This window comes from Alternaria conjuncta, assembly GCF_024043145.1.
Source record: "Alternaria conjuncta strain BMP 0040 chromosome Unknown scaffold_9, whole genome shotgun sequence".
NCBI lineage: Eukaryota > Fungi > Ascomycota > Dothideomycetes > Pleosporales > Pleosporaceae > Alternaria > Alternaria conjuncta.
This window is the reverse complement of record NW_026250098.1, coordinates 1,668,549-1,685,340: the sequence shown is the minus strand read 5'-3', so window position 1 is coordinate 1,685,340 and position 16,792 is coordinate 1,668,549. Positions and strand designations below refer to the sequence as shown.

Sequence of the window (16,792 nt, the reverse complement as noted above, 5' to 3'; positions counted from 1 at the left end):
TCTTTTTTTGGCAGGGAGCTCGTGCCATGTCGTCTCCACATGTTCCCGGAGCACGTTGCTTTTGATGAACTGGGTTTACGCTAATTTCCGATGAGACCCAAATCCTCAAAAAGAAACCAGTCTCTTGCATGTCTCACGGCAGTATGCATATGCGGGACGATCTGATGTTTGTTTGTTACACAGCTGATTGCAAAACATTTGTCGCGACTGTCTTGTTGAATTCCTAAGGCTTGCATACTTTGCATTCCGTTTAGCAGCTCTGTGTTGGGCCGTCTTGATCTCCTCGACAGTTGCTGGCCGTCTCATCCTAGACGGGATCACATGATGGAGGCGTTCACTGATGCTGCTCCCGGGACTAACCCGACTAAAGCCGCTAGGACCTACAGTGCGAGCCCGACCACCACGCCAGCCTCTGTACCAAATGACAGCGCAGGATCTACAGCCACCATTACCACAACGTTTCCGTCGCCTAAAAAGCACGGCAGTCCCTCGACTCCCGACTCTACTCCATTGCACCGACGCTTTCTGCGAGCAGTCTCGATGCCGCCTGCGACACCGTCGCGTCCGCCCATGGAGAGCCAGAAATCTTTCGAGAAGGCGCGCGACAGCCCAGTCGTAGTTCGCCATACTCCAAAGAGGACACAACCATCGCCGATGAAGCTCGAAGTTGGCCAGGGCGCGTTCTACTTCTCAATTGAGCTGCCCCCCAACAAGATCACGCCAAAGAAGAGCGGAACGACAAGCAAGAGCCAGACGCCAAAGGGAGAAGACACGCCTGCGAGGACGAGGACGCCTAGCCCGTTGAAGAAGGCGAGCCCAACGAAAGAGAATGCAGTGAGTACACCCACGAGGGCGACGCGCAGCCCACTCAAGCGTGATGAGACGACCAAGCAGAGCCCTGCGAGGCCGTTGTTTGGTACGCCGACGCGGGCGAGGATGCACAAGCAAGATACAGATCCACGAACTCCTGTTCGGACAACGCCCAGCCCGCGAAAGAATCACAGCGCAGTGAAGCAGAGTCCTGCCAAGATAGCTACTGTCACTCCGAAGAGAAAGGGCCTGCTCAAGACACCTGGAAGTAATCGACCTGGAAGTCCCATCAAGCGCTCGATCGAACAAGACGACTCACCTGTAGATCCGCTCAAGACATCTGCACGGCTCGCGAGAGAACTCCTATCAGGGCCAGAGGAGACACTCCGAATGCCACCCGGACGTCTTGTGGACCTGAAGGACGAGCACGCCCCAGCAAACTTGGTCGCGACTGCCACCGACCCGACCCCGCATCATGAATCCACGAGGCAGGCGCCACCAGCAAACAAGTGCCCAGAAAACATCGGACACCTGATGGCAAGCCTCATTGGCAACACTACCAGCACGCGTGACTGGGGAACCGCCTACGACAACGACATGATCTCCCCGATACCGACGCCATTACGCAAGGCCTCTGAGAAGCTCAAGCTGGGAGAATCGCCTTCTTTCCTGCGGATGTCGGCCAATGGTACGACCACGACGACCAATGCAGACTCTGTTTCTGATGTCAGCAAGAGAGGGTCTTTGAATCTACATGAACCTGCGTCAGTCGAACCAGGACAGGATAAGAGTAACCAGATTGAGTCGTCGTCTTCTGGATCAACCGAGGCAGCTCTTCCCTCTTCCATTACCACAGATCATACTGCGGACGTGTCAAGCGAACCGCGACCTGCACTTCCGTTACGTGCAGCCAGTCTGGGGTCTTTCAACACCCTGAACGCGACTCGCGAGGTACCAGCCCCACCACATCGCCCGCTTTTATTCCCAAAGCAGAGGTCGGAGACCCTTCGAAAAGAGCCTTCGCAGCAGGAACACCAGGTCAGGTGGCAAGATATGGAGACTGCTTCTTTAAAGCCCCTGCCTGCAAGCCATCAGAGGCGGGTGGGGACTGATCCAAGCGTACTTTTGAAGATGCAAAAGGACATGGCCAATCTGGAAGCGACGATGCGCCGCTCGGCAGGCGTTGTCGACCCAGCGTTTTGCGGCCCGCTCAATCTGAACGAGCTCCCTGCAATGTCGAATGACTACTTGGTTAGAGGCCAGCAAGATATCAGAAGCCCAGGTGTTGTTGGTACACCAAAAACCCTCAGTAGAGCCAACTCTGACAACCCATCGATTGCGACCGTACGAGCGAATGGAGTAAGAGGTACTAGCAATTCACTAGCACCGTTGAGAGTCTCCGGCACGCCAGGTATACCACGATTGAAACCTAGTGCTCCTACCTCAGCACAAGCAACGAGAGACCGTCTTCTTGCGGCTAAGAGAGAAACTCCCCAGCGTACTGGTGCGACTAAGACTGCGGCTCCCAAAACATCCCGCCCTCGATCAAAGACTACAGTGTCAGCAACAAGCAAGTCTAGTGCTGTGACTAGTACACCACGCAAGACCCCAGCGACCCCAGCCAAACCCGTGGCACCTCCAAGCACAACAACACTCAGCTCCCCGCATAGCCGCATACCATCAGTGAACGCCGCTAAGCCCAGGATGCGAACACAGTCTGTCCCTCAAGCTGGATCGAAGCCGCTTGCCAGTGCCTCGGGTCATAGTAAGGCCGTGGCAGCTTTGAAAGAGCGTCTACCAAACGTACCAACTGCTCCGGTCAACACTAGACCTGTTCCGATCCGGAAACCTCTGAGCACACCTGCTCGAGAGCCTCGTGATCCGGCAGCAGCTCCGCGACCACATCAGCAAGAGTTTGCCAGCGCGGGAGACATTGCTGACCGACTTGCTAATTGGCACGACGAGGATCGAAAGAAAGCGCAGATCAACCGTCCTACGGTCGCAGCCAAGAACACGCCAGCGAAGATACAAGCAGGAGGTCAGGCGGACGAGTCTACTACACCAGACGGCTCACCTGCGAAGATCGTCACACCCATCAAGGTACCTGCATCAACTAGAACTCCAAAAGCCCTCCCTCCTGCGAAAGACGCCAAGCCAAGACCTCTTTCAACCAAACCCAGCGCTCCGTCAACGCCCAGGTCTAAGCCCAGCGCGCCGGCTCCAAAAACACCAGCCCCAAAGACCCCAGCTCCAGCGCCTCGCAACGCCGCTGCCGTCAACAACAACCTCAGGCAACCCATAACCGCAGCCAAGACCCCAGTGAACCGCCGCATACCCGTTCTCGACCGCAACGCAACGCGTACACCGAGCAAGGCCATCGTGAGTAGTCTGGATCAAGCGATCGATAGGAAGATTGCAGAGGACGCGAGACGTGGGATGGAGTTTACGCCTGGTGGAAATCGGCTGAGGGATTTGCTGGATGCTAAGTCGATGAACGGGGGTGTTGTGCAGGTTTTGGAGGAGGAGGAGGAGTTGTAAGGATTTGTAGGGTTGTTGCAAGGGCGATAAGGACGGTTGGTGGGGGTTAGATGCGTCATTTCGGCTCTCTGTCTTTCTTTTGTCGAAGTACTGGTGTTGTGTGTGGCGTTTGTATTGTAAGGTATGGGATAGGAGTTGAGGCATAGGTGGTGTCACAGGGAAAATTATGTAGATGGGTAGACAGTTAATGTACAACTAGTGTTGAAAATCGACATCGGCCACGTTGATCTATATTCTCCTTCTCACTGCCTACTTCCTACTACCCTCCCTATAACTCTTCCCAAACACATCGCCTTCATCATCAGACTCGCCCATCTCTTCATCGCTATCCTCTCCATCACCGTCATCCCCAGAGTCTGAGTCTTCGCTCCGTCCCAGTGTGTGACTAGACGTCTCACTCTCCTCTTCTCCATCACTCCCAGAATCCGCCATACTCTCATCTGAATCTCCTTCGCCTTCACTATTCTCCTTACCGCCATCTTCGTCGCCCGCTACAGTAGAGTCTGACGACTCCGATCGGCCCAACGTGCGACTAGACGCATCACTTCCTTGACCATCTCCACTATCTCCACTATCCTCGACATCCTCACTCGCTGGACATTCCGCCAAGCTATCCCAGCTACGATTACGCCCAGAGGCTGTTGCGACCCCATCTGCTGCTTTATATTCTCGCCCATCGAATCTTCTTTCACTCTGAGCGTTTCGGCGTTTGGTAGTATGCGTTGCGCCAATGCGAAAGGGGTCGTCTTGGGTGGATATGTCTGCGGCAGGGTTGTAATCGTGGTATTGGCGCATTGTACCGTTGGAACGGAAGCTGGTGGCAATGAGAGGACCGAAGGGGTTGGCGAGGGTGGTGTGGCTTGGTTCTTGTGATGGGGTGTTGGGCATGACGGGTGGTTTTGTTGTGATGGTGATGTTGGCGATGTGTGTGCTAGGTGGATACAAGTTGATGAGATAGGGAAGACTAGGGAATCTTATGTATGCGAGAAGTACTTCAATGAGAGACAGAGTCTTGGAGTTGGTTCTCAAAGGTAGAACAGGAGCGTTCGAGGGTCTCATATCGATGTTTCGTTTGATGCAGACTTGACTTGAAGAAAAAACAGGTTTCAGTTCTGAGTATTAGACACTTGCGGCAGGGCTACCATCTGTTGCATATCACCCGATAGCAGCAAAACTCCCCAAAGTCCAAGCGCCATCAAAAGGGTGGTAACGGAAATCTAGATCGTGTACAGATACCTCGGGTTATCCTCTCCCATCTCAGCAATCTCTTCTTCAGTCTTGCCTTCAATCCTCCAGTCCTCCTTACCAGAAAGCTTCCTGTTATTCTTCATGCGGAAGTAGAAGTGCAGCGCAATGTAAATCGCAATACCGAGGGCTAGCAGCCCGATAGTAGCGCCGTAGCCCGGAATGTATGTTGGCGCGGTGTCGGCGGCGTACAGGAAAGGTGCCGCAACACCTGAGCAGTTACCGATGGTGATCTGCATGCCGCTCGCGAAGGCTCGCTTTCCGTATCGGGGATTGTTGACAGCGATCCAGGAGAAGGCGATTCCGGTGGCTACCCATAGACCGAGCGCGACGATGAAGCAGCCTGCGAAGCTGAGGCCAAGTCCCTATACGCATGTCAGTATAGTCGTTGGAATTGTGGAATGTTGAGGGCCTACCTTATTTGCGATGAGGAAGATGTATCCAATCATACTAACAGCGAGCCCACCTATACAGTAAAGACCTCTGTTTTGCGACTTGTCGCTGAAGTATGCGCAGATGACGTAGGTAAGGAAGCCGCAGACGTAGACGGGTATCGTCAACGCCTGAACTACTTGACGGCTCCATCCACCTCCGAGACCGTTGATGATGGTCGGTAGGAAGACGGAGAAACTGTAGAGCATGCCCAGTCCAACGAATTGCGCAATGGCGTAGGCGTAGACCTTCCAGTCTTTCACACCCTTCATGACATCCTCGCGCGCGAGTTCTTGACCAGATGTTGTTTGGCCGACTTCTTTCATTCGAAGCAGAACAAGGTTCCGGCGGTCTTCCTCGGTCAAAAAGCTGGCTGTCTCGGGGCTGTTGGGTAGGACGAAAGGTACGGCGACGGCGGTGATCACAGTTGGAATGCCGTTGATCAGAATGATCCAACGCCATCCGTTCCAGCCTGCTACACCGTCGAGCTCACCGATTGCGTACGCTACAACACCCTGTGCTCGTTAGTTCCTTCCTTTTGTTTTGGGGAAGCGATACTTACACCCAGTCCACCTGCTAGTGCAGATGTACCATAAAAGCACGCCTGTCTCAAGCTAACGTTGCGCCGGTTGTAGAACATGCTCAGGTAAAGAATGACGCCCGGGAACAGGCCGGCTTCGAACATGCCCAGCAGGAGACGGCAGACGATGAGTCCGGCGAAATTGTTGACAAAGCAGGAGAACGTGGCTACCATGCCCCACATGAACATGAGGCCTCCGAGATATCGGGCAGGTTTCATTCGCTTCAGGATCAGGTTTGACTAGATGTCTAATTAGCATGTAAGGCTAGGCTCTGATGAACGCCAAGCTTACCGGAGTTTCGAATATCTAATACACGATTAGTGGAAGTCAACAAACATTGGGTGAGAGCGACACTCACAACGTAAGTAACGAACAAGATGGATACCGCGATTTGGAACTGATTGCTATCGGGGTCCATGCCAAGATCCTCCTCCATCTTGTAGAGACGAGCATTGCCGATGTTGACTACGCGAATCTGTCAGTCTAGATCTCAAGATGAGCATACCGTACGCACCTCGATCCATGAAGTTCATCAGGTAGATCCAGCAAATCATGGGCACGATCCGGATGTCCAGCTTCCTTAGCAGCTTTGCTTCAGTGACAGGATCAATGTCAATCATCGAGGCGGATTGTTCGACGTCTTCGAGTTTGAGAGGCGGGTTTGGTGATGTGTCCGAACCTTTCTCGTCCCTGTACTCCGGTTCCGTGAGCACGGGCCCATCTTTGTTTGCGTTCATGCTGTCAACAAACGAAAACAAAATTGTGTGGGTGCGATCTCAAGTTGGAGGTGTTTCCAGTGGGGAGGTAAGTTGCTGTGATCGTCGTTAACGGACCAAAAAAGTATTGGAACCAGTCTGACCCTTATAACCCGAACACCTGGGGAAGGGTGCCCCGGCCCCATGGGGAAGCGAGATATGCCATGCGCTTGGTATACGGAGACGCACCGTTGGCATCGATCAGGCAGAAACACCGAAGCGAGTTTGATAATCTCGTCGTCGAAGTGCCGGTAGCCGTTCTTCCGCCCTGGCGTGCTTGGAGGCTCTGGTTAAGGGCGCTTCCAAGCTTCTGATACTGGGGTAATTGGTGGTTAACCAAGACCTTCACCTCCTTGGATTCTTAACCTGTTTTGGCAAGGCTGGACGCGGATCGCGTCAACGGGACCAGATCTTCGGTACGGAGGAACGGGTATCTTCTGTTGTGTAGCCTATCATCTTGCGTAACGCAAGGGTATTCGCAATCCCATGTGCCAGATGCTCGTAATAGCAGGTATGCTCAACAACTTTCCCATGTAACGTGCACAGACTCGAATGCCTGTCCGGACCTACAGCTTCTGCACAACTCTGAACAGCCGAACAATAAGACAATCTGCGCTTGATTACGAGAACAATATGCACAGAGCCCGTTAATAGTACACGACCGTGAATCGAGTGGAATGGCCTTGATCACTATCATGTTTGGTGTGTGCATGCTGCGATCCACGGCAGTACTCCTCTTGGTGCTGAGAAATGCCACGGATGCCGCATTTGATTTGACCGGAGGACGCACTGAATCTAGTGAGGAGTACTTAGTCCGAGAGATTGCATAGATATACTGCCTTCCTTTGCTCCGTGGGTGTTGTTGTCATGCTCGATACCAAGTCGCCAAGTCCTTAGCCTGCGTTGACGCGCTTGGCAGTTGTGTCCTATGCAAGGACGTCGAGCTTCTCCACACATCCGATGTTGCTACTGTATGAGGTAAGTGGGTATGACAAAAGATGATTCTTGGTGGTGCATGAGAGCGTAATGACATATCAGCGAGTCTATGTTGATTCAACATAGGACGTCGCAATGTGAGGCTCTTCGACGGCTTGTTGTTATTCTTGCCCAGCCGGATAGATCGGTATGAGATGCATCGCGGCTGCTTCTCTACAAATTGATTCGAGCGGGAAGGCTGAAACATTGCAGCAGTGCTGCGCCTCGGGCGGAATGATAGATGCTTGTGCGGCGGGCTTCTGCATTCAATAGGAAGTACGCCTGTTGTGCAGAGCGGGCAAAGGGATGTGATGGACGGCCAAGCACCGAGCCGTTGCCCAGCATGAGGAGGATCAGTAGAAATATGGCGCCGCTGACGATGATGATGAGAGATGATGGTTGAACGAAGGCGGAACCGCTGGTGAATGATGGGACGAGGCAGGGGCAGCGCGTCTTGGAAGGCGCGTCGCTTAGTCATCACGCTCTAAAACTCACGGCGCGAAGGCACACAACGACTTGGAGATGCAGTGCTAAGCTCTCAAGACTTGCACATGAGATCCAAGGCACCATTCGACCGATTTAGCCCCACGTGGTCATCCCTGCTCGCCATGTGTCCATTGCGAGAAATCCGTTTGAAAGGCCGCGGCGAAGTATTGGCGTGGCAGAGGGGAAGGTTCATGAGCTATTCTCTCATGCTGCCAAACAGCCACTAGTGCATCGATGAGTTCCTACGTTACTCGGACACCTGTACAGATCTCTTCTTCGGTCTCCAGGTTCGGCACATGGAAGAACACAACGTCCCGTCTGCCAGTCCATTTCTGCATCTCGAGTAGACTGATGTAGTAGTTGCAACCACACACATACGAGCCCACATCAGCGCTGAGCCTTACATCGACGGCTTGTCTTGATTTCTCCTTTCCTTTCGTCTCGGAAGGCCGATGGAGGAACAAGCTTCCCTCCATATCCCAGCTGCCGCATCGATATCAACCGTCGTCGCCAGAGATGGTGACGCTTTTACAAAGGTCTTCTTGAATCTCGAACTGGCAGCCGAGCTCTTCGCGCCATTGGGTCATGCAATCATTTGAGATAGTTGCAGCTTTCTCACCACTGCGAGTCTTCAGTGGGAACATCCGTACAGCGTTGATCCGAGTGCGTTCAGCTGCAGTTGGATTATGTGTGTGGTCTATTCGACTACGCTGGTCGAGCGGAACGTATGAAGCGCATTTGAATATCATAAGATGGCTTTACGCGTCACGAGGTTTAGCACGCGCATGCGAGATTTCTCTACCCGTAAAGCTTTGAAAGGGTAGGGCGGTGATGACATTGCGCGAAGTTGGTGTTGGAAGCGTGAAGCGGTGGCGCGGTCGGGGATGACATGGGTTCCCCACGTCAGCCATGCAAGGTCCGGTAGCGGTGCACTTTGATTTCGAAGAACGCAACCCTCGCAAAAAGTATACTCCCGGTTTGACTCATACCCACAACCTCCCAGACATAATGCGCTGAGTTCGATACTCGCCCTCATCAATTGTAATTCCCTGTAGCCTTACTTCCCTCGTTCAGCAGCTGGCGGCTCTTTGTGCAAGTCTGACTCGCACCGCCCACCATGGCGAGCAACGGCGTCAATGTCGCGCAGGGTGAGCCGACCAAGGTGACGATCCTGGGCAAAGACTCGATAGTCGTCGACTACGGCATCTGGCAGAATTACATCGCCCAGGACCTGCTTACCAACATTCCCTCGTCGACGTACGTCCTCATCACCGACACCAACATCGGCCCTCTCTACACGCCCACGTTCGAGCGCGCCTTCGCGTCGGCCGCGTCTTCGCTTCCATTCTCCCCACGCCTCCTCACCTACCAAATCGCGCCCGGCGAGACGTCCAAGTCGCGGAATACCAAGGCAGCCGTAGAAGACTGGCTGCTGTCGCAAGGATGTGTGCGCGACACCGTCATAATAGCACTGGGCGGAGGCGTCATTGGGGACATGATAGGCTATGTCGCGGCGACGTACATGCGCGGCATCAAGTTCGTCAACGTGCCTACCACATTGCTGGCCATGGTCGACTCGAGCATAGGCGGCAAGACGGCCATTGACGTGCCCGCGGGCAAGAACCTGGTCGGCGCCTTCTGGCAGCCCGAGAGGATATACATTGATTTGCAGTTTCTCGAGTCGCTGCCCAAGAGGGAGGTCGTTAACGGCATGGCAGAGGTGGTCAAGACGGCGGCAATCTGGAACGAGGAGGAATTCACAACACTCGAGGGCAATGCAGACGCCATCCTGGCTGCGATTGACCAAAAGCCCGTCAACGGCCGCAAGAACTTCGACAAGATCGCCAGCATACTGAAGCGCATAGTGCTAGGCTCAGTACGCGTCAAGGCCGAAGTCGTCTCGGCAGACGAGCGCGAAGGCGGCCTGCGCAATCTGCTCAACTTCGGACACTCGATCGGACACGCTTACGAAGCCATCCTCACACCCCAGATCCTCCACGGAGAGTGCGTCGCGATAGGAATGGTCAAGGAGGCCGAGTTGGCCAGATACCTGGGTGTACTGGACCCCTCCGCAGTCGCGCGCTTGACAAAGTGCATCGCGAGCTACGGACTGCCTACATCGCTGGCGGACAAGACGGTGCGCAAGCGGTCGGCCAACAAACATTGCCCCGTAGACGAGCTCATCAAGATCATGGCTGTGGACAAGAAGAATGCAGGCAAGACAAAGAAGATTGTGCTTTTGTCAGGCATTGGCCGGACGTACGAAAAGAAGGCTAGCTCCGTCGAAGATCGCGACATCAGAATCGCCCTCTCACCGAGCATATCTGTTCATCCTGGTATCCCCTCCGACCTGAACGTGACCTGCAGACCTCCAGGATCCAAGAGTATCTCCAACCGAGTCCTCGTACTTGCTGCGCTTGGAACTGGCTCGTGTCGCATCACCAATTTGCTGCACTCTGACGACACACAAGTCATGCTGGACGCGCTGGCAAAGATGCAGGGTGCTAGTTTCGCGTGGGAGAACGACGGCAAGGAGCTAGTGGTCACTGGCAATGGCGGAAACCTCAAAGCGTCGAGCAACGAACTCTACCTCGGAAACGCTGGCACTGCCGCGCGTTTCCTGACTTCGGTGACTGCACTGTGCCAGCCCGTCGAGGGCGTGACTTCCACAGTAGTCACTGGCAACGCGCGTATGAAGGAGCGACCCATTGGCCCGCTGGTCAAGTCACTCCGCACCATGGGCGTCGAAATTGACTATCAGGAGAACGAAGGCAGCTTACCACTGCGAATTTCTGCATGCGGTGGCTTTGGTCCGGATTCCTTCACGGGCGAGATTGAGCTTACTGCCAACGTGTCGTCGCAATACGTATCTTCTATCCTCTTGAGCGCGCCATACTCCAAGAAGCCAGTAACACTGCGCCTGGTTGGTGGCAAAGTCATTTCCCAACCATACATCGACATGACTATCGCCATGATGGCTTCCTTTGGCGTGCAGGTCGAGAGGTCCCAGGATGATCCCAACACCTACCACATCCCCAACAAGCCATATACGAACCCCTCCGAATATGAGGTGGAGAGCGATGCTAGCTCTGCTACCTACCCGCTCGCCATCGCGGCTATAACAGGTACGACGTGCACAGTGCCCAACATCGGCTCAGGCTCCCTGCAAGGTGATGCGCGATTCGCTGTTGAGGTTCTAAAACCTATGGGCTGCAAGGTTGAACAGTCCGAGACCTCTACAACCGTCACAGGCCCTCCTCGCGGCGAATTGAAAGCCGTCAACGAGATCGACATGGAGCCCATGACTGATGCTTTCCTGACAGCATCCGTATTGGCTGCAGTAGCATCATCGAATGGTAGCACAACTACCACCCGCATCTATGGTATCGCAAACCAGCGTGTCAAGGAATGCAACCGCATCCAAGCCATGGAAGATGAGCTCGCCAAGTTTGGTGTCACTTGCAGACAATTTGACGACGGTATTGAAGTTGATGGAAGGGCTTATGAGCTCGAAGCTCCCAAGGTCGGTATTCACTGCTACGATGACCATCGTGTCGCCATGAGTTTTGCTGTGCTCTCATTAGTAGCCCCAGCGCCCGTTCTCATCCTTGAGAAAGAATGTACCGGAAAGACATGGCCCGGATACTGGGACTCTCTGAGCCAGATCTTCAAGACCGAGCTCTCAGGCGTGGAGCTACCGCCACGGCCGAATGCGCACAAGGCAGCGTCGAAGACTGAACAGAAGTCAATCTTCATCATCGGAATGCGCGGCGCCGGCAAGACGACCGCAGGTGGCTGGGCAGCGCGTGCACTCGGACGCCCCTTCATTGATCTGGATACTGCACTCGAGGATCATGTAGGCATGACAATACCTGAGCTTATCAAGACACAAGGATGGGACGGCTTCCGGAGCGAGGAACTGAAGCTTCTGGCCCAAACTGTCAAGGAGAAGCCTAATGGGCATGTCTTCGCCTGTGGTGGTGGGATTGTGGAGACACCTGAAGCTCGCAAGATTCTCGTCGACTATCAGAAGAGTGGCGGTATAGTACTACTTGTCACCCGTGATATCAACAAGGTAGTCGCCTTCTTACAGATCGATAAGACACGGCCAGCGTACGTAGACGATATCATGGGCGTATGGCTGCGAAGGAAGGACTGGTACACAGAGTGCAGTAACTACCGCTTCCACAGTCAGGTCCCAGGATCTGGTGGACTCGCTCAGACGCAAGGAGAGATTGCCCGTTTCCTGAACACCATCACTGGCAAGGCCACCACGTTGAAGGGTCTCAAGAAGAGGAAGCATTCTTTCTTCGTCTGCTTATCTGCACCTCGACTTGAGCCTTGCATCAAGACTCTACCGGAGATAGTAGTCGGATCGGATGCTGTTGAGCTCAGAGTCGACTTGTTGGAAGACCCCAACGGGCAAGAAGGCCTGCCAACACCAGAGTTCGTGATCGAGCAACTGACAATACTGCGGACCGTAACATCGATACCTATCATATTCACCTTGCGAACGAAAGCACAAGGCGGAAGATTCCCAGACCAGGCTTACGATGAGGCCCTGGTGCTTTACCGGACAGCATTACGACTTGGTTGTGACTTTGTAGATCTGGAGATGACCATGCCAGAAGACATCCTGCGCGAGGTTTCCGACACTCGCGGATACTCAGAGATCATCGCTAGCCATCACGATCCCAAAGGCGAGCTCAACTGGAGAAACGGGTCGTGGATGCAGTACTACAACCGCGCGTTGCAGTACGGTACTGTCATTAAACTTGTGGGTGTCGCCAAGTCGCTCGAAGACAACTATGCGCTTGCAGAGTTCAAGAGCTGGGCGAATACGGCGCATCCCGTCCCCCTGATTGCCATTAACATGGGCGAGCATGGCAAGCTTAGCAGGATACTTAATGGCTTCATGACACCCGTCTCGCACCCACTCCTGCCCTCTGCTACCGCACCAGGTCAACTATCTGCAGGAGATATTCGGCGAGGCCTGTCGTTGATGGGCGAGATTTCGACGAAGAAGTTCTTTATCTTCGGCTCACCAGTGGCACAAAGCCCTAGCCCGCGTCTCCACAACAAGCTGTTCGGCGAGACTGGGCTCCCGCACGTCTACGGCCGCCATGAGACTATGGATGTAAGCTCCGTCAAGGACATCATTCGTTCGCCAGACTTCGGTGGAGCCAGTGTGACAATTCCGCTCAAGCAGGACATAGTACCTCTCCTTGACGGTTTAGGCCCAGAGGTTGACGTAATCGGTGCCCTCAACACCATTGTTCCCGAGAGCTCCATCGATGAATCCAGTGGTGAAGAGGTCGTCCGTCTAATCGGTCGCAACACCGACTACCTAGGCATGATACTCATCCTCCGCAACGCCGGCGCTCAAGGCAGCGGCTCTGCCCTCGTCATCGGCGGCGGCGGGACAAGCCGCGCTGCCATCTACGCACTCAAAGAAATGGGCTACGGACCAATCTACCTCCTCGGACGCAATCCCTCGAAGATGGAGACCCTCAAGAACGCCTTCTCGGCAGAATACAACCTACACGTCATCGGCTCCCCAGAAGAATTCCAATCCATGGAAAGCACGCCACAGGTCGCTATCGGAACCATTCCAGCGGACCAGCCCATCGACGTCGCCATCCGCGAAACGCTTTGCACTTTGTTCGAGAAGGGCAAGGCCAGCGTCAAGGACGTGGAGCCAGGTCCAGAAAGAATACTGTTGGAGATGGCGTACAAGCCCCCGGTAACAGCGCTGATTCAGCTTGCGATGGACAACGGGTGGAAGACGGTCAATGGTCTGGAGGTTTTGGTCGGACAGGGTGTGCACCAGTTTGAGTACTGGACTGGTGTCAAGCCGCTGTATGCGGTCGCTAGGGTGAGTCTTGCTGTGTGAATCATGATTAGGATGAAACTGACGTTACGCAGGATGCTGTGATCAACCAAACCGACTAGACGGGGATGAGGTTTCTATCGGTGGGGGACTTGGGTCTTTTGATTGTTGTTATGGATCTAGTGTAGATGAAAAGCACGGTGCATCATCATGTCATCTATCGTTCGCAATTCCCAGAATATGTTGATGTAATTGTGATATTCGTGTTTAGGTGAACGCCATTACATGTTGAGCTGACTGTAGTGGTAAGTGATGCCGCATTGGCGCACGGATGTCTTCACGTGGCGCTCTAGTCCTTGATCGTGCTAGCGTCTGACATCATCCTGCGGTCCCGTTGGCTGAACAGCAGCACCCTGTCTCTGCTTTCTGCCAGCGCGGACATTAGAAATACATGTCTACGAACAACGCCCGTTGTGTTATTGAACTTCAACTCATCCCGAACCCTTGAATGCCAAGTATATCCTTCGCAGGAGCCAAGAAACGCAAGACGCGTCATTCCGGTTACACCTTCACAAAAGCACGTCAAGAACCTGGAATTACCATGCTTGGGCCAGCCGAGAGCGGACTCTTGCGTCTTGTCGACGAACTCCTCCTCAACATCATCGACCATGTCGAAGGCCAGGATGCACTTTGCAGCCTCGCCGCGACGTGCACGCGGTTTCAAGGTCTCGTTGAACCCTACATCTGGCGCAAAATGGTAGTCTTGACGGGAGGACACGCGCAAAGAATTGCCACGGCACTGGACAGCCGAGATAATCGGACAGACTATATTCAGGATCTAGCTATTCGCTACAAGGATGAATGTCGCGAGGGAATTGAGGATCTGAACCATTATCTGAGTTTGATGGGTAGGCTGCGTCATCTGCATGTCGAGAGCCCTTGCCCGAACAACTTGGAATGGCAAAACGGCATCTACTTTGATGGATACTCACGGATTGATTACAACAACTTGCTTGCAGCAGCAGTGTATCCACGCGCGGGAATACCGATGACGTTGCCGATGCTGCAGTCGTGTAAGTCAAATGTTTCATGGCAATGAGCCTGACTAACGAAACGCAGTAACGCTCCACGCGCACGGTTCGGGAGACAACAAGTTCAAGTTAGGTCGCGCTGTCGCGATGTTCAGACATCCAACTCTGCGAAATATCATGTTGTCGTGTTTGAACTTTGACGGAGATCTCCAAATCTCCGAAACAGAGAAGAAGACAACATGCCTTCAGTCTCTGACGCTTATCGAATGCAACGTCAGCGTTCCGTTCCTAGACAATGTGCTCAGCCTACCCAAAGCTCTCAAGGAGTTATCAATCGGAGAGCGATTGCACGTGTTCCAGGAATGCCAACCGTCCATGGATCCAGAAAAACGCACATCCTCATCTCGATTCCTAGTCGCACTACAGAAACAAGCACATTCATTGCAGCGCTTGACACATTGCGGAGGTCACGTTGGCTATCTGACTTCGCGCGACACCGATCCTGAAGGCGCCGAAAAGCTACGCTCTCTCGTCGAGCTAGAGTACCTCGAGCTAGGCTTTGAGTCACACCTCTACTACTACCTACGACAAAGCGGCTTCCCGCCATCCCTCAAGTCGCTAAAGATGCTCGACTCCGCCATCTCCATCAACTCAGGCCACGACCTCCGCTCGCTATCCGACATCGCCTTCCGCTCCCTCACCTCGCTCGTGGACGTCTGTCTCCCAAGAACACTAGCAGACGACTTCATACTGCACCTCAAGTTCTCCGACCACTCTTTCTTCCGCCTCTTCGAGATAGTCGACGCAACAGAACAAGCTCACCTCCTCAGTGCCCTCTTCTTCGACCGCGCGGCTACCTACAAAATCGCCACCATGCTGAAGTCATACAGCACAAACGCCCACTTCGTTGTTTCACGAGAAATGTTTCCATCGGGCAAATCTTTCATTCCACCATATATGGAGGGCGAAGAGCTGCCTGTCGAGGAGTTGATGTATACCAGCGACGACTTCTGGCGCTTCAACGGCATCAACTACCGCATTATGGATGATGAGAATTGGAGGGATGAGCTTAAGAAGGGGAAGAAGCTGGTCGTTTGTAAGAGGTGTCGGAGTAGGGGGTTGGGCGTGGATGAATGTAGGAGTTTGGGTGATGGATCTGCTTGCATTCCTTGTAAGGGTACTGGGTTGGGGGTGTGCGAGTGGGAGAGAGATGAGAGTGGAGAGTTGGTCAGTGCTGGAGATGCTAAGGCGGAGTAAGTGGAAAATGTCTGGCTTGTTGACTTTGTGAAGATCTGAATTGTCGCAGGCGCTGCTTGGTGATGTAGTGGTAAGCGGTGTCCAATCAACGATGGGCGGTCAGCAAGGTCTAGCGTGGCATGCTATCACCGGAGTTTTGGCCCGAAACACATCCTGTGTAGTTCAACCAATATGTTCCCTACATGGCCCATTGCGTGGGCTTTTCCGCTGATTCGGTCATCATCCCTATCGTTGGTTTTACGGGAGTTATGAGTGGCCCGCCGTCTACGACGTGTGGGTCACCGCACAACCACAATAAATCGGATCGAGCTAGGTTCAATATGGCTTAGCGCGCACAATGATTGTGTGAGCTAGTAGCGAGGGAGTATATATGACGGCTGCTCGTTCTCTCTCTTCTGTAGTCCTACATCACAGCGTCTTGATATCACTTCACTCGGTATATTGAGAAACAAGTCGCAAGACTCAACGTGAAGGAAAGACTCAAAGTACTAGGGTCAAGACTCAGGGTATCTACCGCAGGAATTGCTGTGCCGAACGCAAGGCTCAAATTACTACGCACAAGACTGGAAGTACTTTACCAACGAGGTCGTGAACATTCGTAATCTCCGCACAAGACTGAAAGTATAGAGTGCTTGGTCAGAAGTGTCAAGCCGAAGACTGAGAGTATCAAACGCGAGGCTAAGAGTTTCGACGCCGCTATACACAACATGGATATGATCTCCTACACCAATGCAAGCTCTGCAGCTACCCTGCAAAGCGGCTTACGGGCCCCCGCAATGAACGCTGAATCCCAGACGCCATCGCACACCTCTTCAAACTCCGGTCCGTTGCCGGGCTATACATGCCTGTTCT

The 16,792-nt window shown here is 53.6% G+C and overlaps 4 protein-coding genes across 4 annotated transcripts; 3 read left to right on the top strand and 1 right to left on the bottom strand.

Moving 5' to 3' along the window:
• Nucleotides 1-570: 570 nt before the first annotated feature.
• Nucleotides 571-3,348, top strand: J4E85_007038 (uncharacterized protein; the record flags this gene model as incomplete). The annotated part of the gene is made up of 1 exon (XM_051471272.1): nucleotides 571-3,348. The coding sequence occupies one exon, from the start codon at nucleotides 571-573 to the stop codon at nucleotides 3,346-3,348; it is 2,778 nt and encodes a 925-aa protein (XP_051325482.1).
• A 1,217-nt stretch (nucleotides 3,349-4,565) lies between these two features.
• J4E85_007037 (uncharacterized protein) lies at nucleotides 4,566-6,343 on the bottom strand (the record flags this gene model as incomplete). Its single annotated transcript, XM_051471271.1, has 5 exons — nucleotides 4,566-4,958; nucleotides 5,010-5,540; nucleotides 5,588-5,845; nucleotides 5,965-6,071; nucleotides 6,121-6,343. The coding sequence occupies 5 exons, from the start codon at nucleotides 6,341-6,343 to the stop codon at nucleotides 4,566-4,568; spliced, it is 1,512 nt and encodes a 503-aa protein (XP_051325481.1).
• A 2,596-nt stretch (nucleotides 6,344-8,939) lies between these two features.
• J4E85_007036 (uncharacterized protein) lies at nucleotides 8,940-13,774 on the top strand (the record flags this gene model as incomplete). Its single annotated transcript, XM_051471270.1, has 2 exons — nucleotides 8,940-13,697; nucleotides 13,748-13,774. 2 exons carry the CDS (start codon nucleotides 8,940-8,942, stop codon nucleotides 13,772-13,774), a joined length of 4,785 nt encoding a protein of 1,594 aa, XP_051325480.1.
• A 479-nt stretch (nucleotides 13,775-14,253) lies between these two features.
• On the top strand, nucleotides 14,254-15,940 carry J4E85_007035 (uncharacterized protein; the record flags this gene model as incomplete). The annotated part of the gene is made up of 2 exons (XM_051471269.1): nucleotides 14,254-14,725; nucleotides 14,772-15,940. 2 exons carry the CDS (start codon nucleotides 14,254-14,256, stop codon nucleotides 15,938-15,940), a joined length of 1,641 nt encoding a protein of 546 aa, XP_051325479.1.
• Nucleotides 15,941-16,792: the final 852 nt, after the last annotated feature.